Source organism: Dermochelys coriacea, chromosome 1, assembly GCF_009764565.3.
Source record: "Dermochelys coriacea isolate rDerCor1 chromosome 1, rDerCor1.pri.v4, whole genome shotgun sequence".
In the NCBI taxonomy this organism is placed as follows: domain Eukaryota; kingdom Metazoa; phylum Chordata; order Testudines; family Dermochelyidae; genus Dermochelys; species Dermochelys coriacea.
Genome location: NC_050068.2, coordinates 243,161,658 through 243,183,596, shown reverse-complemented (window position 1 = coordinate 243,183,596; position 21,939 = coordinate 243,161,658). Strand labels below are relative to the sequence as shown.

General features: G+C 39.6%; 1 protein-coding gene across 6 annotated transcripts in view; it reads left to right on the top strand.

Annotated features, from left to right (window-relative positions):
• WNK1 (WNK lysine deficient protein kinase 1) overlaps positions 1 to 21,939 on the top strand; it is a 174,299-nt gene that overhangs the window by 61,190 nt on the left and 91,170 nt on the right. For all 6 annotated transcript variants that reach the window (XM_043517897.1, XM_038395823.2, XM_038395814.2 and 3 more), the window contains exons 3-4: positions 4,918 to 5,138; positions 7,096 to 7,253. In XM_043517897.1, coding sequence (XP_043373832.1) covers positions 4,918 to 5,138; positions 7,096 to 7,253 — 379 coding nt within the window. The remainder of the gene's footprint in view (positions 1 to 4,917; positions 5,139 to 7,095; positions 7,254 to 21,939) is intronic.

The window sequence follows — 21,939 nt, the reverse complement described above, 5'->3', positions numbered from 1 at the left end:
TTTTAACGGTCGTGAAATTGGTCGGGCCCTAGCCATGAGGGAGATTTACCAATCTCACAACTTTATGCTGCTACCCATGATTGTAGTGTCTGAGTGTCTTCCACATTAAATTGCTATAGCAAGTTGCCTAGTGGACTTCATAGCCTTCTGCTCATTTCCTTTATCTGAATATGGGAAAGTCTGCTTTCTTGTAGGGATGTACTCTGATTTTTTTGAGAGGGGTTGGGAAGTGGTCATCACAACCTATTTTGATTTTTTTCCCCTTAAAGTTACTAATAGAGCAAGAGAATAACTGTATTTGTAGACTCTTATGGCTTTAATTTCATGTTACTTTTTAGGCCCTAATCCTGCAAAGGAATATGCCTGTCCAAGTTCTAATGAACGTCAGGGTTGTCTGTAACTAAAATAAAACATGTTTTCATATCTTTGGCAGAATTTAAAAGGAATGGTCAAATTTGTCTTAGTTTTGTTTTGTAAAGCAAGTCTATAACGTTCTAAAGAAATAGTTTTACCAAATAAATTCTAAATAAGTAGTTTATTAAATAAGACCTGCAGTGTCTGTAGCCCATTTTAATGCATGAGAACAAAGTGAAATTAACTGGTCTATTTTCATTGTGAAAGATTAGAGAAGTGTAAAGAGCATAAATATAATTCAGATTTAAAACATTTTAGGTTTAATTTAAATTACCTAACAGGTCAGGATACTTAATGTGGCTTTTTAAAAACTAATCTTCATCTAAGAACTGCTTCTTAAAGCCAGTGAAATGTTCATTGCTCTTTTTTAAAAGAGAGATGCAGTGATTAGTTGGCTGAGCCATTTATAAGACAAAGATATTCGGTTTTCAAAACCGTTTAGAAACGGTGTTCTCTTTTTCTGTTAACTGAATGGGGCTCACGTAGCTCAGAGGAGGGATTGCACTTTTATGTCAAAGACTAGACTTTCTGCTGGTTCTCTCTTTAAAAAAAAATTTAACTGTTAAAATTAAAAAATGACTGTGACAGGTTCCCCCCAGGGTGCCACCTGGAACTGGGGTATCACTGAGCCCACCCGACCCATCAGCCTGGGCTCCCTTTACATTGTACTGCTGTGACAAGCTGCCTAGACCACATACAGGTAGGGACACACCCAGCTGCAGTTACATGCAGACACTGTGATCTGCCCTGCATGGGAAGACTCCAGCTAGGGAACTTTCCAGCTACTCAAGCACGCACCCCCTTTGGAGTGTAAACCCAAAATTATACAGTCTTGCGCTGCACAGGGAGCTATACAGTGTAAGTTCATGAAATTTTCCCACTCCCTCAATGTGAAGAGGAATACACAACCGAGTTATGACTCCCACACACTGATTTTAGACAAAGCAAAAACAAGTTTATTAACTACAAAAAATAGATTTTTAAGTGATTATAAGGGATAGCAAACAGATCAAAGGAGCTTACCTAGCAACTAAACAAAATATGCCTAATACTCCTAACTTCAGATTTAAAAATGCATACAAATAGGATAATCATATTCAATAAATCATAACCTTTTCAATGGTACCTCATATGATTTATCTTGCATAAAATATATTATGATTGTCATAATTATATTATAATATCACTGAAGAATATGGGGTGCAGAGTCACAATGACCTGATGTTCTTTTCTTTTGCTTTATGCTGTGAAAAGGTCTAATACAGTTGTGTGGCTTTTTCTAGTTGGGTTTTAACCTTCAAAATATTGGGAATGTCCATTTTGGCTTGTTGAGGGAGTCTCAGTGTAGCACAGACTCACACTTAAGTTGAAGGAGAGGATGCCCAATTTTTACAAATATGACCGTTTTCTGGGAATGATAGTGCCAACAAAAACAAACCAAGTTCTAAACAGTCTGACTAAAATCCCTTCTCCTTTCAGTTGTTCAGCTTTCATTCATCTCTTGTGGTGATATTTCTCTAGTTTCTACAGTCATCATTTTTCCAGGCTAGACTATCTGACTTTCTAGGATAAAAATCAAGCAGTGAGGGAAAAATAACCCTTTCAGGTCCTTCTTTATACACCATAAAGGGATTAAAACCATTTCCCCTCCATTGCAGGTAGTCTTTTAAACAAATACTTAACAATGCACAGTTTGCAAATCTGACTTTCCATTTGTTCGGATTTGCTGCTGATGTCCAAAACAATGTAATAGCTGCTATCCTGACAGTAATCTGCCTGGTAACTAATCTTTGTTTTAAGATGCATTGTCTTCATTGGAAATGGACTAGAGTCACATTTTCTTTTTCCTTTTAAAATGTTTTCTGTGTGAGATTTAAAAGTGACGTGATAACTTATGACAGTGTTTTTGGAAAATTATAACAATCTTGCAGGGATGCAGGATGATGGTATGAGCCCAGTTCCTTTAGGAGTGAGGAGCTGGCAGTAGACCAGCATATTTGAGAATCAAGAATGTAATTGGAGATCCCAAAAGCTGAACTAGAGTACAACTACCATTTGACCCTTGGAACAGGCATTAAAGAGATGAATGACTGTGTCAGTAGCAAAAACTATTTTAGCCAAAATCATGAGTGGTAGCTGATATGAACCAGAGCCTCTTTCATTCTCTTTCTTCCTGGTCTTGCTTTTTTTCTGCCCTTGTTCTCTCATTAAATTGTGCTCTGATTTCCCTCTGGATTTGGCTCCTGATTGCTTTTACAGAGCTGTTTTACAGCAGGATTATCACTAGGAGTTTGATTTCAAGGGCTTTCTTTGAACCAGAGGAATTGTAGTAATGGGAATTAATGTCTGTGAGCTTATGCGGGCACTGGTCCAAATGATTTCATCAAGACCAGTTCTTCTAATGAAGTGTATATGCAGAAACCAGCACTCACATTGGTGGCCTGGGGTAAACATGATGATCCCAGTCTTGTAGCATCACATAGTACTGACTTCGTGCTGGTCATAGGAATTAGGACAACTGTCTTGGAGTGGTGTAGGAGACAGCTTTCTCAAGGATTGGTCCAAGACTGGAATAAACTAGGAAACATCACAAATGTCACCACCTTCCTCTGCATGTGCAAAGCACATTTCTTCAATCTTTCTTTCTCTAATATAAACACACAGCCACATGTACATTTTTAAAACTAAGAAAACCTTACACTGCACAAACAATTCTCCTCCTAGGGAGAAGATAACACCAACCCATGCATGACAGATGTTAGTCATATTGCTTAATACACTACTGGTTGGTGTTCAAAAACAATGGTGGTGAGGTTGGTATAAAAACCTGTATAGAAGTGGACACAGATGAAGCCTGTTAATGAGCCTGGAAACAAAAGTTCCATCTCTGGCCTGACTCTCTTGTATTTAGACTTTTTTTGAAACCCATGTCAGACAAGGAATAGAGTGTCAAGAAACTTGAGATTGTGCCATGTCTTATCTGAAAGGTAGTTTGGATTTGTTGAATTTATATTGTCCATTCAGTAGACTGCCTCATTTGGACTAAAAGGTCCTTCCATCTTCCCAGAGCTGTGAAATGAGTCCAGATGGTATTTTCAGTTGGGTTTTAAGTGATCAAATCCTTTCCTACATTTCTTGAGAGACCTTTGAGAACAGCTAATTTGATTAGTCAAGTTGAGGCAAGTTTGAACTGTACTCTAGGTCCCTGGCTGAGTTGCTTGGATTAATATTTCAATAGCTGAGTGGTTGCTGTGGTGACTTCATAGCTGTCACTCACTGCCCAACAAAACTTCTATTCATTCAGAATTTGACATTCTCCAGTGTTCTTTTCCTCTGCTGTGTCCAGGAAAAGGCATATTTATATAAGATAGTGGTCAGAACTAGCTACTTAAACACTACGTTAGAGGAAAAATGAATGGTGGGCAGGGGTGGGGGGAGAACAGCTTTGCTGAGCCAGTGGTGCAGCATGGAAGATGTCAATTTTAATAAGAATTGGAAATAAAGGGTTTTAGAATCCGGATAAAAAAATAAGTGAAACCTTCAGCTATCTGCATTTGAAGTTGTATTGTGTCAAATCAGCAATTTTTACAACTATAGGATTGGAGTTCCATTTTATCCATCAGAACCATCAGCAGTTACCTCCTGGGTAATAAACAAAATTCAACAGCAAAATGCTAAAGTAACTAGATAGGCCACGCCAGCCCTTAGGCTCACTGAAAATATGTACTTTATATGGAGGTTAGCTTAGCAACTTGCTTAAAGACTCTGGTCACATTGGGGCCTGTGTAGGCAGACTTAAAGTAGAAGTGAAGCTGAGATTTGGTAGAGGACAGAACTAGCTATTTATGAATTCTTGAAATCTAACTAGTGTCTTTCCTCTTCTGAAAGTTTTAAAGAACTGCAGTCCAGCCTGTCAGCAGGACCAGACTAATGCAGCTGTCTAAAAGGCAGCATGAAATATATTTGAGTTACAGCTGTTGCTGTCTATCCTTTCCAAGGAGGGGAATGATCAGTGGATCTGCAGAGCCAGTCACCATTCCTGTCCTGCCTATCTCCAAAAACCTGCTTGCTGCTTCCATAGCTTATAGCTCTGCAGCCAATAGGGAGCGCTGACACTCTGTCGTGGAACAGTACTGTTCCAGAGCATCCAGTACACTGAAACTGGACCATTAAATGTAATAAATAGGCCACATATAAATTGTAGTATACTCTCTAGATTACTAGGTTTCAGAGTAGCAGCCATGTTAGTCTGTATTCGCAAAAAGAAAAGGAGTACTTGTGGTACCTTAGAGACTAACAAATTTATTAGAGCATAAGCTTTCGTGAGCTACAGCTCGCTTCGTCGGATGCATTTGGTGGAAAAAACAGAGGGGCGATTGAGCTAGATTACTAGATTCAGTTCTGTACATTAGTTGTTTTTATATGTTAATAGAATTAATGGTGAAAACCTAGCGAATGAACCTGAAATATATGTTCCCTTTTTTACTCTGTTCTTTTTCTCAGGTATTTGAAAAGGTTTAAAGTGATGAAAATCAAAGTACTAAGAAGTTGGTGCCGTCAGATATTGAAGGGCTTGCAGTTTCTGCACACGCGCACTCCTCCCATTATCCACCGGGACCTAAAATGTGACAACATTTTCATCACTGGCCCCACTGGATCAGTCAAGATTGGAGACCTGGGTTTGGCAACCCTGAAACGAGCTTCCTTTGCCAAGAGTGTGATAGGTAAGCCTATATTGTTTTTGGAGGCTGGTAGACCCATTCTGCTTACTTGGAAACTTGACCCTCCCAGCAGAAATTTCACTCAAGTACTCTTCTTAAAATTCCTGATCTGAGCTCAGAAAAGTGATACTGATTTTGCTTCTGAGTTGTGGGGCTCATTCTGCTGTACTGATTAAATATCTTTTGTTGCAGGGTTTTGGTATCTGTGCTCCTGGTATTTGGGTACAATCTATGGAAGCGTTTTGGAAATATAGGCTTATTATGTTGCCCCCCAGGGCTTAGTTGAACACTGTTGATAAAACCACTGTAGCTGGATTATGGGGTATTTAAACTGATTTAAATCTGAAATTGTATTTATTGCCAATTTGTTTGATGGGTGCACACAGTGGTTTTGGTGACCTACCTCTCCCTTTCTATCAATAGTATATCTTGATATCTATCTTAGCATCTAGCCACATACCCAAATCTGCTAGGTTGTCAATCTAACATTGTAGAGTACCCTATTTTAGTTTGAAACTGACACCATTGGATTATTCTAAAAAATTGGTTTTATCAACTTTTGTTCTTATAGTCTGCATTATATTCAGACTAACAAGGGAGCAAGGTGGTCCTTTTCAATGTGCTGCTAACACTGATTTAGTGTCAATATAGTTTATTAAAATACAGCAAACTTGCATTGCTGAATGGTCCTATACCTGTTCTCCTGAATACATTGTTGATATAAGTTTTTGCAGATGTTTTGCACGCTGTCACTATTAAAATGTTTCCTGCTTCCTGACCAGGGTAGTGTTTAAATATTGACAGAAGTGGAAAAATATACAATGGCAGTATATTAAAATTTCCTTACAAAACACATCCATACCATGTTAGTTTTCTGCTTAGAGCTTCAATCATATCACTTTGTGTTCTGGCTAACAATTGTTAGCCTATGGCTAATTGGATATAATTGACTTCTGGATTATGGATTGTGGGGAAGGATTAGGGAAGCTAGGTTGACTGATCTTCAAACAGTCTTAAATCTGGTTAGTTTGCAGGAAATAATTCACTGCTTAAAGTCTTGCATCTCTGACTTGGAGGAGCCCTGATCATACAGTGCTATCTCTTCACTTGTGGAGAGTGTGCTGTGATTGGGGGGTTAGGCGGCAGTGCATCTTCTGCACACTATTTACATTGGGACTTGTTGAATCTCGCACTCTGTTCCTGTAACTCAATCTCTCTGTATTTCTAAGTATTTTTTACCTGTAGGATGTTCCTCACTATTGCCTGTATCTGCAGTAGGCCTATAAAATATACTGCAGGTGAGAAGGTAAGTATGTGAAGAAAAGGGCTCTGGTGAGTGGCCTTTGCAGAAAATTACTTTTATTCATTCTTTATGAAGCTTTATATCTGTAGTGACTGGGTTTTTCATTGCAAGGCCTTTTCTGAACAGTTCAACTTCAAAAAGTAAATGGAGTGTTACAGGTCAGAGACTAGCTGTGGGCTCTTACCAGTACTACTTTTTTGCAGCAGAGGGCAGATAGGTATGTGGAAACAAGCCTCGTTGCCTCCTTTCTTATAAGGAGGAAGGGTAAGTGTGTCTAACTTTCCCTAGTATTTGGTTTGCAGCCTTGCTAGTCTTTTACTTTTTTCTCCATATGTCTTCAATTTGATCTTCATCTCCTGATCCAATTTTTATTGTAGCCAAAGTTTCCCATTTCTGCCCTTATTTTCAGTAACATATGTGGAAAGCAGTCAAAATATGGACCCTCTCATCTCATTTCTTACAAAGGCCTTGCAGTGGGACACCCGTGGGGTACATTGATGCAACAGAGTGACTAAGGGTTTCCTCCCTCTTCTTTTTTTGCCTCCACTTTCTCTTCTCTCACAGGTCTGCCCATCCACTTCCTCCTGCGGTGAGTAACGCCAGCAGCCTCTGCTCGCTTTGAGACATTTAGAGTCTGAATCGTTCTTTTAATTTAAGGTACCCCAGAGTTCATGGCACCCGAGATGTATGAGGAGAAATACGATGAATCCGTTGATGTGTATGCTTTTGGGATGTGTATGCTTGAGATGGCCACGTCTGAATATCCTTATTCTGAGTGCCAAAATGCTGCGCAGATCTACCGTCGAGTGACCAGCGTAAGTCTCCCATACCTCTGCTGATTCGAGAGCTGGTGCTACTGCTAACAAAGGAAGCTGGATAGCTTCATACTGTGCAAGAAGTAAAAAAGGCAAGCTGGCACTTCTTTAGGAGAAAAGGTAGAAGTTACTTTGCTTAGCCCAACCTACGGAAATGCTAGAAGTGTGTGAACAGTGCTCAAAGGAAAATCATTTACAGGATTTAATATGTTGTTAGAAATCAGATCTTTAATACACAGTCTGATATCCTACATTCAGGTAAAACTACATAACAAGGTACTATATCAAAGTAAAACTCACTCCAATATCACAAGATATTTTCTGACCCATTACAATTTTGTGCTTTTGTCTTGGAAGAGTAGTTCGAAACTTCCGTCTCTGGAATAAACAAACTTGGGTCACAAATCTAGGAAACTCTGGATTAACTGACTGCCAATGCAGATTCTCATGTGTTTATTTTTATGAGTCATTGTAAGTTAATACTTTACTGCATCCTAAATTGCCTTTGGCTACTTTGCTGTTCGGCCACTTTCCATAGTTACCCACTGGAAATCTTTTACATTATCAGCAGGTAAGTAGCTCACAGAATGAAGTAAAAAAAAGATGCCAAATGGAGTGCTTGTAAACATGTCACTGGACCAAGCTAGGGAGGTTTTTGTTTTCCCTAGACATTCAGATGGTGATATTTGAATAGTTTGAGCCCCCAGCCTTGGCACCAAATCAAGAGTGTAATTTTGAGTAGTTGGGAATGATAGGACCTGCAATTAAATCTGTCGGTGGCTTTTTTTTTTTTAAGTATAATGTTGTGAAATAGTTGAAGGCCTCCTAATGAGGATGATGATGATACTACTGTCTTGCAGCATACTGGATAAGTAATCAGTCTTCAGAGCTAAATATTCAGAAAAATAAGAATACAGTGGTGATAGGAACCCTCAGAATTGGAATGTCTGGCATCTATAACTTGTCTGTTCCTTGACTGATTTTTGAAAAAAAATTAACTTCCAGTTGGAAGTAGAGGACCTTGTTTGCCAACAGATGATTTCATTATCTACTGGTGGGAACCCAAGAAGTTTCCATGTTTTCTTGTTAACCTTGTGGAATGGCTTTAGGAGTGACGATTTGTGAATGAAGTGCTTAGCTTCGGATAGAACACCAATACAGTCCATGCTCCTAATGCCTCATAATCTAACGGGTGGCACCCCCCCCCCCGCAAGAGTGTTTGGTGTCCTTATTTGAAGGATTGGTTTATTTGGACACTCTTACAAGACTCTACCAATTAAGCAATGCAGGAGATATCAGAGTTGTTTGATTTACTTGGTCTTGTAGTAAATTGGGGAGGAGGAAAAAGCACCTTTATTGCATTCCCTTAGGTCCTAGCCAGAACACGCATTGCCTTGGATGTGAGCCTGTGGGTGAGAAGATCTCCTGGATGACCTGCTCAGTGTAGGATGACCTGCTTCCTAAGGGAGATGGCTGCACATAAACACCCTCAAAGTGTACTGGCTAATATAAGGAACGTATGTGTTAAATGCAAAACTGTGGCTGTAGTTGTGGTTATGAACCACCTGGGTTTCTTTTTTGTACTATCTTACTAAGGGAGCCCTGACCTTTTTGTTCTCTTGGGTGGAGGCAATAGTCAGTAAGGCCTTACATGTTTTCTGACACTAACTGTATGGCAGACTGCTTATGTTTATCTAAGACATTTCCAAGAGAGGTTACCAAAACAAGTACTGCAGCAAATCCCCGAAAATGCAGAATTCCTGTTGTAGACCGAACCACCAAGCAATTCAATACCAAGTACTCTCACCAGTGGATACCCAAACCCTGCAGTCCCAAACGCTGCAGCACTGACATGGGATAAATTTACTATTCCTTGGAATTTCCACTGGGCTTCACATTCCTCCTCTGTCACTTATATTAATGCTCTAAGGGTATATCTGCACTGCAGTTTGAGACTTCTATTTTGGCTAGCTCCGATCGAGCTGGCATGGGTATGTCTACCTAAGATGGAAATTTCTTTAACCTAATTACCTGGTGAAGGTGGAGTTGGTATGCAGACCTGCTAATGCTCACCCAATACCTAAGAGTTTCTCCCCCCTTACATCAAGATTTTTCCATAGCCAGACCAGGTGCCCTGGGTCTCTACCTGGTTCAAAACAGAACACTGCTGCAGGAGTTTGGGATTTGCATTTGGGTGGCCCAAACGATGCTGTATCCATGAAAAATGCCTCTATTGCTTTATATTAGAGGGTTTTTTTAACTTGTGTGAAGATTTCCTGCCTAAGTTGGGATTCTGGCCCATCTGAGTATCCTACCAAATTTTTTGGTCAATAGTCAGCTCTTAGCTCTTTTAGGATTTAAGTCTTTGTGCTAAACTCTTTAAGGCCTTATCAGTAGGGGACCTCTTACATTAGTTATATTTTGAGTGGTGTAACTTTGCCCTCTAGCTAGCTCTACATTGCCTCCAATTAGTTGGAAGAGGTTTTCCTCATGTTTTGTGAACCTCCCTTTGAACCTCATTTCTGAGATTTGTGGTTCTTTTATCTGCAAGGTAGTTTTTGAATAGCAATCAACTCAACCAGGAGCGTGGGAGAGCTCTCTGCCCTTTCTGGTCTTCCTCCATCTTTAATCTTCTGTAATGACAAGGTGGCTCTGTGCATCTTTCCTAGCTTTTACAGGAAAGCCTGTCCCCATTTCAGCTAACCATGATATTTCCTTGGGAGTTTTGGTCCCAATCTAGAACATGAAGGGAGAAGCCTGCTGCTACCCATTGGATTTCAAGAGCAGCCCTCCTCTGTACTTAGATCAGAAATATTCAGGGGAATGGACAGTCTTTTTCTTTCTCTTTTTTTAGGGTTCAAAGAAAGACCTCAGGCAGCCAGATTCATTATGGATAAGGCTAAACTTTTGTCACGGTTATTTTTAGTAAAAATCACGGACAGGTCATGGGCAATAAACAAAAAATTCACAGAAGCCAGGATCTGTCTGACTTTTGCTGTTGCGGGTCCATGGTTTCTCCTGCCACCATTGTAGCTGGGAGCTGCATGGTTCTCTCCCCCCAGTCCCTGCAAGGCTGTCCCTGGTTGCTGGAACCTTGAGGAAGGCCACATGAGGAGGCTGTTGCTTGTTGCTGGAACCCTGCCAGGGCCCCTCTGGCTGCCAACTCCAGTCCTGCAGCCCCAGGGGCTGAAGCAGAAAACGTCACGGAGGTCTCTGGAAGTCACGGATTCTATGATGTCTGTGACAAATGTAGACTTAATCATGGATAATTTAGTTTAATCAGATGCAGACACAAGAAGGCCTACAAACCCTCAGAATTTCACTGGCCAGTATAAATTAAAGCTCAGTCTGCCAGAGCCATGGCCATCATCTGGGCTGGAGAGGGGAGATGTCAATAGACAAGCTTTGTTGAGCTGTAACCTGGTGTTCCCTGTGCTCTCACTCTCACCATGCACAAATTATGAAGGTGGTTGTGGACCCAGCCCTTGTTTGCAGGATATTTAGAGCAGGACTTCCCCGAGAACCTTTCTTCATGGGGAGCAGCTGAACGGTTTGGAGGTTTCTATTCCTCCTTCCCCTGCTCCTTTGATCTCAAGCTCCCTCTTAAAGTTGTGCCTGGAATCTCTTATTCTCCTTCCCTACTCTGGGTTTTCAGTTAGATAGTGCTTTCTAGAATCTAGTATGTGTGTGCTTTTGGACTGATCTACAGCAAGGCATGTTCTTGTTTGCTGGGTAACTTGCTTTCTGTGGCTCAGTTGAGACGGCCATGGACTCTCATCCTACCAGGCTTTCCAAGTTCAAGCATTGTTAAGGAGATAAAGCGAGCAATTGGCAGGCATCACTCTGGAAAAGTGGAGGAGGGGAGCCCTCAAGGTGGACAAATCCTTAATTGCTCAACATGTCAGAGCAAGTGAGGAGGAAGAGCCAAACCAAGCACCAAAAGCAAATTAGCTGGTAAGTGAGAATATACCTGTGACCCAGTGGACAAGCTATACCCAGTTCCTGAGGCACGCAACCCCTCTGGAGTATAATCCCAAAATTATACTGTCTTGCACTGTACCGCATAAGCTCATAAAATTTGCCTCCTCCCTCAATGTGGAGAGGAATATCAACAGCCTTTTGCCCCTGAGTTATGATTCCCACACTGGTTTTAGATAAAGCAAAAACAAGTTTATTAACTACAAAAGATAAGTGATAGCAGACCAATCAAAGCAGATGACCTAGCAAATAAACAAAAAATGCAAACTAAACTTAACACTAAATAGGTATGAACAGCAGATTCTCACCCTAAGAGATGATACAAGCAGGCTGCAGATTCTTTAGGGGCAAGCTGCACTTACTTTACAGCTTGGAATCCCCAGGTGTTTTTCACAGGCTAAAAATCCCTTTAGCCTGGGTCTAGCACTTCCCCAGTTCAGTCTTTGTTCCTCAGATGGTTCCAGGAGCTCTCTTGGGTGGGGAATGAAGAACAGCAGATGATGTCATTCTCCGCTATATTCAAAAGCTATATAAGGCGGGAACCCTTTGTTTCAAAGTTTAGTTCCCAGATCAGTCTGTGGAAAAACAATGACATCCTAAGATGGAGTCTAGAGACATGCGGTCACATCAGATCTTTGAAGAGTCATAGCAGCCATTACTTGGAGGCCATCTGTAGCATTCTCAAGAAGGTTCCCCAGGTGGGAGATAAGCTTCTCTTATGGCCTATTGTTTTTTCCTAATGACTCATTGCCCTGAGTAGGCCCTTCCCCACTCGCTATCTAGACTGAAAACATCTTGTCTAGTGCAATGTGTAACTACATTTGAGGTAGATATATAGTCAATATTCATAACTTCAGATGACAAAAACAATGATACATGCATACAAACAGAATAATCATATTCAGCAAATCATCTTTCCAATGACATCTCACATGTCTTGCATAAAATACATTATGATGTAATAATTATATCAAAATATCACTGAAGAATATGGGGTGCAGAGTTACAGTTCCTTTAAAGTAGATTGTGCTATAGCTAACTGTGCTGAATAATCGAGGAAGACGAGCTATCCTCCAAGATCTAGGTAAGTGCATGTATATCCTTCTGAAGAAATTCTAGACATTATTCTGTTCCTACTAAGGCATGGGCTGTGCACCAGCTGCTGTTGCTGTGGAAACTTAGGTTCAGTTTTTTGCAATGTTGTGGAGGAATGCCTTCTCTGGGCGAGGTTGGTTGAGGGGTGGAGAAATCCATGTTAGCATTCGTTATATTTGGGCACTTTTTGAAAAGTGAAATTAGTTTGGTCCCAGCCTGGTCTCTAGTGGACACTCTGCCATGACATACAGCTTTCACACAATTCTGTACAGTTGACACCATTCCCAATTTCTGTTTGGGAAGGTCTGGAATTGGAATAGGAATGCTGAGTGTCATTACTGAGATTCTTTGGTAGAGAGAGTGACAAGTGAAGCAATTTGGATGGCACTTGGTGTTTTTGTACTTGACCAAGAAAAAGTCAGCTTAATGCAAACTAAAATTCACTTAATCGCTTTAAATTATAGATGGGAAGAAAAAGACTGGGATAAAATTAACTTCTGTTGTTGCATTGTGCTATATAGGCAGTAAGAATTAAGGGTGGAAGAAGCAGGAGCAGAACTACCTAAGACACTAATTTGTGATCCTGTTGCACAGAAGTTACAGGAAAATTAGCCCCCTTTTAAGAAGTGTGCACTGATTTTTCCTTCAAATACAAACATGAGAGCTGTGCAGAAGCTGGAGTAACCTTGCAAAAGTATAAAGATCAGAAAAAATAACTGCAAGATGAAGGCAAAGTTTCTCTCCCACTCACTTCCCAATAAACGTTAATTTGTGCAACCTGGTTCAGTGCAACAAATAGAGTAACCCACATGCTACTTCAGAAGGGAACAGGACTCCTGGAGCTAGAATTGCAGGCATGCCAGCTTTTTATATCTTCTGTTGAAGTCTTTGCAAAATCTGAACTCCAGATATTACTGAGAGAGTGGTAGCAGACTGTGTTTGTGAAAGAGAACTTGCAGCTGCTTAGAGGATTCAGTTACTTGTCAAAGGACACACTGTCCTTGAGCTTCCTGCGTTATGTTGTTCACCTTGAAAATTCATATGCCATCAGCTATCAGTTTTAGGTATTTGTCATCACATATCCATTTTGTGTACTCCAGGTTTCATTAAGTTAGGGAGTGTTTTCATCTCTAAAGTGGCCTTATGAGTTTGGAAGGCTTCAGTATTCCATGTGGGAGACCAAGGGCTGATTGTGTAAGACTTGATTACGTTTTATAGACAGCCTGTTGAAATGTTCATCACCAACTTGAAATAAAATAAAATCTGGTTTACAGACCTGAGAGTTCATGCTCTAGGATCCACTAATGAGAGTACTGTATGCATAGAAGACCAGGAGTTTTGTTCTGGTGTAGAGTCATAGGTCCTTGGTGCTATAACAGCTGGGTGGAGAAGGACCATGAAAGTAGAGACAGCAATGAAAAATGGGCCATTTCCATGGCTGGTGGGGAGCAGCATAACTCCTTGGTTTGTTTTTGGTATTGTCAGTTCCAACTTAATGTCCTAGTTCCTCTAACAGTGGCCCATTTTTCTCTGGATAGATGAACATTCCCTAAACATGGCTCATACTAGTGAAGTAAATTCTGGGTAGTGAAAATGAAGACTTGTCCCTGTGCTACACCTTAGTAGTGAAACTAATAGTGTGAATAATGTTTAAAATGAGTTTGACTAACAAGGTTTGGCTGCGTTAACTTTAGACAGTCCAAAGTGTAAAGCCTGGTTGTAAAACGCTTCTTAAAAATAGCTGTGTATGGTGTAAGTGGCCAGGCAAACAAATGGTTTAAGCAGTTTTTAAGGCTATTTAACTGGACAGATTCTGCTGACTGTTCAGGGTTTTCAAATCCAGTCCTGAGTGATGGTAGTTTTTGAGTAGCTCACTGAATGGAGAGTAAAATTGACTCCCTAGGCCTACCATTAGATTATAAAATACTCTGTAGAGCACATAAGAGGTACATGGTTACATGTCTTCCTCTTTCTGTTTTCTACTCTTTACTAGACCCCTTCATTTTTTTTGTGATGGTGCCCCGTGGCCCAGTCAAGATATGTGCCTTTACAAGTAGACATGGTCTGTGGCCTGGCGAGCTTCCAATCAGTGAAGTGTCTCAGGTCGGGAGAAGGGAGTAGGATTCAGCATTCCTGGGACTATACAAAACAAGTAGGATGGCCTGTAGCTAACTCCCTTCCCCCTCAAAAATCTGCTATTGGCACTGCTATCCATATTGAATTGCATGAGGAGAAGGGTAAATGGGGGAGAATCCACATATAGTGGGAGAAGTGAGAAAGCCCTATGTCATTCGCACAACAGAGGGAAAGCTACTCCCTGAAGATGTGATGGGGAGGAAAAGGGCCCACGAGTCACTCCATTAAGTTGATTCTTTTCTGAAAAGCAACTCTAACACACAGATCTTTATAAGACTGCTTTTAATGACTCCAAGTGTGTCCATGTTAAATGTCAAAATGTCTGATCAGTGCCTGGCCTGTAAACTCAGCCAGATGTCAAAGATTCATCTTGAGCTCTTTCTGGCTCATGTGCCACAACTACTAGATTGTGTGGACCAATTTTGCCCTAAATTACACCTGTGCAGTACTATCAAAAATTACAGCAGCCAAAGCTGTGCTAAAAACCTCATATACCAGATAAGGTGCTTCCCCGTACAAAAGAGCATAAATTTGGAGATTGGATATGACCTACGTGAGGGAAAACAAAACAAGAAGGGGCTTTGGATTGTGCTACATAAATAGTCATAGGGAGACTACTGAATTATTAAAAACTTGGGCTAACATTTACTAATTAAGTGCTTGAAGCAAGATTCCTAAACCTATATTAAAGCAACTTTAAAGAAGTGGCCTGATTTTCAGAGTGCTGAGTAATCCAGGTTTCTTTGCACTTAATGGGAGTTGCAGGTGTCCAACATCTTTGAAAATCAGGCTGCTTTGAGGTAGGAGGCTAATTTTAGGCACCCATGTTCCGAAAATTTTGGTCATAAGCTGTGCAGCCCTGCAGTCTTCATAATAGAACTTCCCAGATATGAGCAGGATGTCTTCACTGTGGTTGCAAAGGTGTAAGTGAGGACAGTATTTGGCCCTGCAGTTGGAAGATAACACTTCCAGTGGTGTGAGCCAGAAGAAAAGGCAGCTTGGCTCTCGCAATACTAATAGAAATAAGTAATTAAATTGTTCGTTACTGAAATTGCCAGAATGAGTACAGCTCCTCCTGTAAGTTCTAATTATATTTCAGAAGCATAACAAGTTTCTCCCACAAAGCCACACAATTTTCTGATAAATTCATAATGCTAAATATTCAGCCATATGGAAGTTGCAAAGCATAACTTCAGTTTGTAATGTCCTAATGTCAATACAAATAATGAATGTCGTTCTCATAAACCTTGGTAACAGCCTTTATTGATGAGTGCTGCAAAATCATATATCTAGCAACTTTCAGATCAGATTAATATTTTTCTAAATTAATTCCTTAAAGCAGTTGAGATCAAACCAGACAGTGTAGTTCACACAGCAAATGTCTCTTTTATCCTAAGAGTAATATCTTTGGACTTGAAAAAATCTGATGTTCCCAGTCCTTTGGTTTCGTATATCTTCTATGGCTTTACTGTAAATAAACATCAAGTATAGACCGTTCAGTTTTTAAGAGATTGGATATTTTCTGGTTTTTGAGCACCAAGTAATCTTATTCCCCAATTTAGTAAAATTTATAGTTGAGAGAAACGAGAAATGGTAGGCCAGATGTTAACAGTTGCCTCTTTACACCAGTTCAGGGAAGTGTTTCCCACTGTTTGCCATTCCTTAGGAGACCCTACAGTTTAAAAAGAAGGAAAACAATGACTATCATTTGTCTATTTTATTAAAGTAAAAGAGAAAAACAAAACAGAGAAGCAATAATGATTACTTCAGCTGCAATCCCTTCTGTGTGTCTGGTGAGCTCTTAATAGAGATTATACCTTTGAAAGTGGGCCCATTTCTAGTTGGGTCAGTCTTCTTTTGGTGAGTTAAGACCAAAGTATATTTTTTTTTTCCCCAAATTCGTAGTTAATCCTATCTAAGGATTAAGTGGTCTACACGTAAAACTTAAGTGAGATAGCTGTGCCGCTCAGGGATGTGAAAAACCTACACCCCTGAATTCTGTGGCTATGCTGGCCTAACTCCTAGTGTAAATGCAGCTAGGTCAACGGAGGAATGCTTCTGTTGACCTCGCCCCCATTACTCAGGGAGGTGGTGTCCCTAGAGTGATGTGAGAAATCCCTTCCATCACTGTAACCTGTGTCTAAGTTATGGAGTTATGTAGGCATAGCTGTGTTGCCGTAGGTATGCTGCTGTAGTCCCCATAGTGTAGACATGGCCTCAGTGTATCATAGATAACTAAAACCATGTATAGATGGGTGAAGGAGGGTTGATAAACCCTGTTTGGTATAGCGTGGATAGACTAAACCGTTTATAAATAGGCAATGGTAAGTAGTCCTAATTAGGTCCTATGAAACTAAAGAAATTATTTAAATTCAGTTTCATGAAAGAAACTATTCAGGGAGCTGTCTTGAGACAGGGAAACAAATTAATATTAAGAATCTTAATTTCTAAATTTAAATCCCACTACTTTCCTCTGTTTAAGGCCAGTTTGTCTCTTAACCAGGGATACATAAACCAATCATTAATTTTAAATAATCATGATTAACAGGAGAAACTGTTACTTTCTTATATTACAATAGCATTTCAACATCCCATTAAAATCATTACAAACATTTTAAATCTAATCCCTTGCCCATGCTTTTACAAATTTCATCTTCCCCATGATGCTGAAGAACCATTCTGAACTGAAGGTTGTTGCTTCTTGATGCTGTCCTGGACTCCTTTTTGTTCTGGTTGTAGTTTGCTTGCTTTCAGAGATGAATAAAATTAGCTGTGAGGAGGCCTATATAGTTGAGGGATGGGAGTAGAGTATGCTTCTGGTTGGTAAATTCAGAGATATTTTGTATTCTTTCCTTGTTTCACTGAAGTAGGAAAACCCCCGTTGTGGAGTCTGACAAGATTAAAAAAAATTAGCTGCTGTCATACCTTCTGGGCTCAACAACTTTGCGGGCTGATCATGGCAGCATCTTTAGCACAAAATATGCAGTCTGTTAATACGTATGCTGCATGCTGTAACTGCTCTTCTTGATGGTTATTTTACCTTTGTGGCAGGAAGTTCTCAAAACAGCTTTAAAATTAGTTTTAACTTTTTCTTCTATTCAGTCCATTTTCTGAGAGCCTTTGAGTTCCATCAGGGTTTAAAAAGTTGCAATTCTGCTTCCAATGGATCCAAACAAGCTTATATTCTATGAGGTTTTAGTCTCCCAAAATAGTCTTTCTCTTTAAGAATTACTTAAGTTTAATCATTAATTTTAAATAGTCATGTCAGTAGGCATTCTCTGAACAGGTTTGGGAGAGGTGATTCTTGTCTTTCTAAATTTGGTAAGGAAGTTGCCTAACCATTGCCAAATGAATTCATTCTCCAATTAATATAAATATTCTGTACTTAGATGGCTTTGGTTATTAATAAACAATTGTAGCAAGGTCACCAGGTCACCAAGGTCTATGTTGGGATATAAAAATCTTACCATTCACACACTAAATGCTTGTGTTTAGAAATAACATTTTGAAAATGCACATCTAGAAAGAAATTGATGCCCTCTTAAGTATTTAAGGAATTGCAAGGTTTTCACCTTGAAGGGGAAACATAAATTGAAAGGTTACAAAGGTCTTCTACAAAACATTTCCAACTACCAATGTTTTACTTTGTTTCAAGGATAAAAACTTCCAGAATTCTTTTGTAAAAGGAAGGGGTGTGTGAAAAGGCCTAATTCTATGGCTGTTGATAACTCAGTCCATCCCTAAACTTTCCTCCAAGGTGTGTTGTTTGAGATACAAATCTGGTATAGAGATGAGTTTTATCTCGTACCAGAGGGATTTGGTCATTGATCAGACAGGTTATAGCTAACTGCAATTCAAGGGATGATTGCAGTTTAGGTAAACATACTTGCACTAGCTTTACCTGTGTTAGTATGGCTAAAAGAGCAGAATAGATGTGATGGTTCTACAAGCATGCTGTGGACCCTGGGGACCTGCTTGGGTTGCTGAAGCCCATGCTACAACATTTACATCACTGCTTTTAGTCATGTGAGCACAGGTATGTCTGTCTGAGCTGCAAATGCACTGGGATTACAGTGTAGACCTACCCACAATCTCGCTTGTCTGCTAGCCTTTCTGACCAAAATGGTCCTGGCAGTACATTCATATCTTGCAATTAAAATCTTCTCGCAAAACATACCATGAAATAAAATAACAGAGAAAATAAAGTAAAATATAAAAACTATATTTCAGAATTTGTGTAACCAGGTTTTATGGATTATGGGGATGTTATTGATACTGTGGAAATCCATCATGTTGACGGAAAACTGAAATCCTAGAGATTTCTTAAAATTCAATCAAGGCAAATGCAAGTTTGTAATAATGAACATGATAATTATACTTTAATAACAATTTTTTCACAAATATTGAGGTTTTTATCTCCCGCAATATTTTTTAAACTTTAGTAAAAGGAAAATCACTATAGATGAATGTGTCTAGTCTCATCATAATAATCTTGTGTGTGGCTATTTATTACTTATTATGGTATTGATCCTGTTAATTACTGGTTGACCCTTTGAAGGTCAAGAAAGCAGCAAATAAAAGGGGGAAAAGGAAGGGGGGAGAGGAAGTACATGGGCTAACATATCACTTTGTAGAAGCATCCAGAGAAGAAAAGTTAATCCAGATGGTTGATTCTTGTGGCCTTTGCCTTAGGGAAGGAGGGTTTGGGGCTTTCCAGTGGCATGGAAGAGGTCTTCTGAAGAGTCAGTGATGAGACGTGCTGTGGTGTCTGATGGAGGAAGGTTGATCTTCCATGTTTTTTGGGGGAAGAGGTAAGCTAGTCTTTGTGTGGTTTTTCTGCTTGCTGAAACTATCTCTGTCATAGTCTGCAGCATTTGAAATGTACTTGTATTGTGACAGGTTTGAGTGGTAGCCATATTAGTCTGTATCAGCAAAAACAACGAGGAGTCCTTGTGGCATCTGAGACTAACAAATAAATATATTTGGGCATAAGCTTTTGTGGGCTAAAACCTCTGAAGTGGGTTTTAGCCAATGAAAGCTTATGCCCAAATAAATTAGTTAGTCTCTGAGATGCCACAAATACGCCTCGTTGTATTTTTATTGGTAATCTTTGTGAAAGCCTATAGGAAGTGTTAAGAGGTAAATAAGTCTGACATCCTGTGGTCACTTTTTTTTAAAAGTAATAGCTGTAAAATTCAAGTATGATTTGTTGCTGTTGCTGCTTCTCCCCCAAACGCTGGCATATGGAGTCTTTCAGTGCTCATTCCTATCACAAGGTGTATTCTCATCTGTATAGCTACATTTTTACAGAGGTATGATATAAGGGTAGAGATGTTGATGAGATTCAGTTCTGCTGATGTTTTTTTTTATCTAGCATAGACTCCTATCTCTCATACTTCACTGTGTGGGTAGTGGGGGAATTGAAGTGTTGGTTCTGAATTAAATCCCAGAAAGACTGAAATCCTGTTCATAAGTAACTGTTTTGATGTGCTTATAAACGCTACTACCTTTTTCGCAATGGAGGGCACTTGCCCTGTAACATGTAGAATAGTATTCAGTGTAGGACATACAGGGCTCATCACTGACTCTGGAGAGTCAAATAACAGCAATTACTAAAGCACACCATCTTCATTGCCTGCTAGTGAGAAGATTCCATCTGTTTCTTATGGGAGGCTTGATATGCATTCATCACCTCCATGCTGCAGTACTGCAACTTGTTTCTACATTGGATAGACAAAAAAAATTTGTGAAGAAACGTCAAACTTCTGTGAAGTAGACTGAAAAAAGCATATGATTGGGCTCCAGATGTCCTTGTGTTCTAGATTTGAGTTCAATGGTGTGATTTTTAGTTTTGGGATAAGTGTCCAGAGTACACTGTGTACAATAGATAGCTGTATTTATAAAGAAACAAAATCGGGTAAATCTGCATCACTAACAATTAGTCAAAATATGAAGTTAAGCTGGCTATTTAATGTGGACCTTCAAGGATGCATTGTTAATGCATTGTTCTACCCTTGGTTTCAAACAAGTTTTATCTTCCTACTCCATTTATGCCTATTGCCAAATAATACAACTTGACATGGCTGACAGTCCATGCTGAGAAGTGTAGACATGGAATAGCAAAGGGTGCTGTAGGTCAGAATTATGTTGCATTGGCAGAGATGTCTGGGGGTTTCATACTTAAATAGCAGTTGGGGTGATGTAGGACTCAAGTACTCTGACAAGGCTACGTGGGGAAAGCTTTCAGAAACAGTGAGGAGACTACCAAAAAAAAAAGTGTCAAATTGTGAATTTATGAAAGAATATCAAATTGTTGGCAGAGGAAGTACACTTGTTCACTTCTGTGAACAGTCAAATTAATTTGAAAATCTGCATTAGGATGTGCTTTGGCTTGCTCTTGGTAAGAAGGAATTCTAATTTTTTTAATCCAGGGTTTGAAGTAAATTTGGAAAACGTTATATTGTAGAAAGTAGAACCCTCATTTTATGCAGTATCTCATAGTGCTGGCTTTACTGTTTTAGATACTCATTCTGAATTGTTGAAATAATGGAGTCAATGATGCTAGCTTCTTAAACTGTCTTTAAGTTAGTCACTAAATCAAAAATACTATATTTTAGTACAGATCTAAACTGCAGCTTGTACAGGTCACTTGCCTTTGACTGAATAAATAGCTAAAATGTCCCTTTTTCAAGTCAGTAAAGGGGAATGTAGAATGTGATTGGACCAGCTCAAGGATCAAGATTAAAATTGCTCTGGGAGATGAATTTCCAGATGTAGATAGTAGTTTTCAGTACTCTTCAGTTGTGCACAAGGAAAAAGCAGAGCTGGAAGGGCAGCTTCTGGAAAGAGCCTTCTGAGTTTTATGAATTCTGTTTGCTTAGGGCAAACTGGAAGGGGTGGTGAAAGGAAGAAATGGTTAAGTTTATTAGGCTTCCTGGGTTGGAGCAGTAACTAATAGCAGGTGTTGGTATTTTAGAGTATCATGGGGTAAACTAATTTAATTGCCTTGCATAGTTTTGCTTAGGGCGCTTTGGGGGATGAATTGGAGACTTGTTTTCCATTGGAATCATTGGCTGTGTTTGAATTCCTTAAACTAATGGTTTGTAGCAGCCCATATCTGGCTTAAACCAGCAGTTTAACAGCCTAGCAAAATATAATGGAGATTTTAATTACTTTGTTTGTGTAATTTGACTTTGTCACTGATTCTATTAGCCTCTGGACTGCATAAATCTGAACATTATGTTTGAGGAGAAGAGATTAAAGCAGTTACTGTAAAATTCCTTTTTGGGTTGTGTACTTAAACTACTTTTTTCAAAGGAATAAAGCAAACACAGAATGTTTCGGTAGGAGGTTGAAAAGTTGGAATATTAAAGTGCACAGTGCAACTTGCATAGCATGCCAGAAAAATGCAGACCAGAATTCCATAGAGCAGAATGAAATGGAACAAGGAATAAAAAATTCTATTTCTGTGAAATCA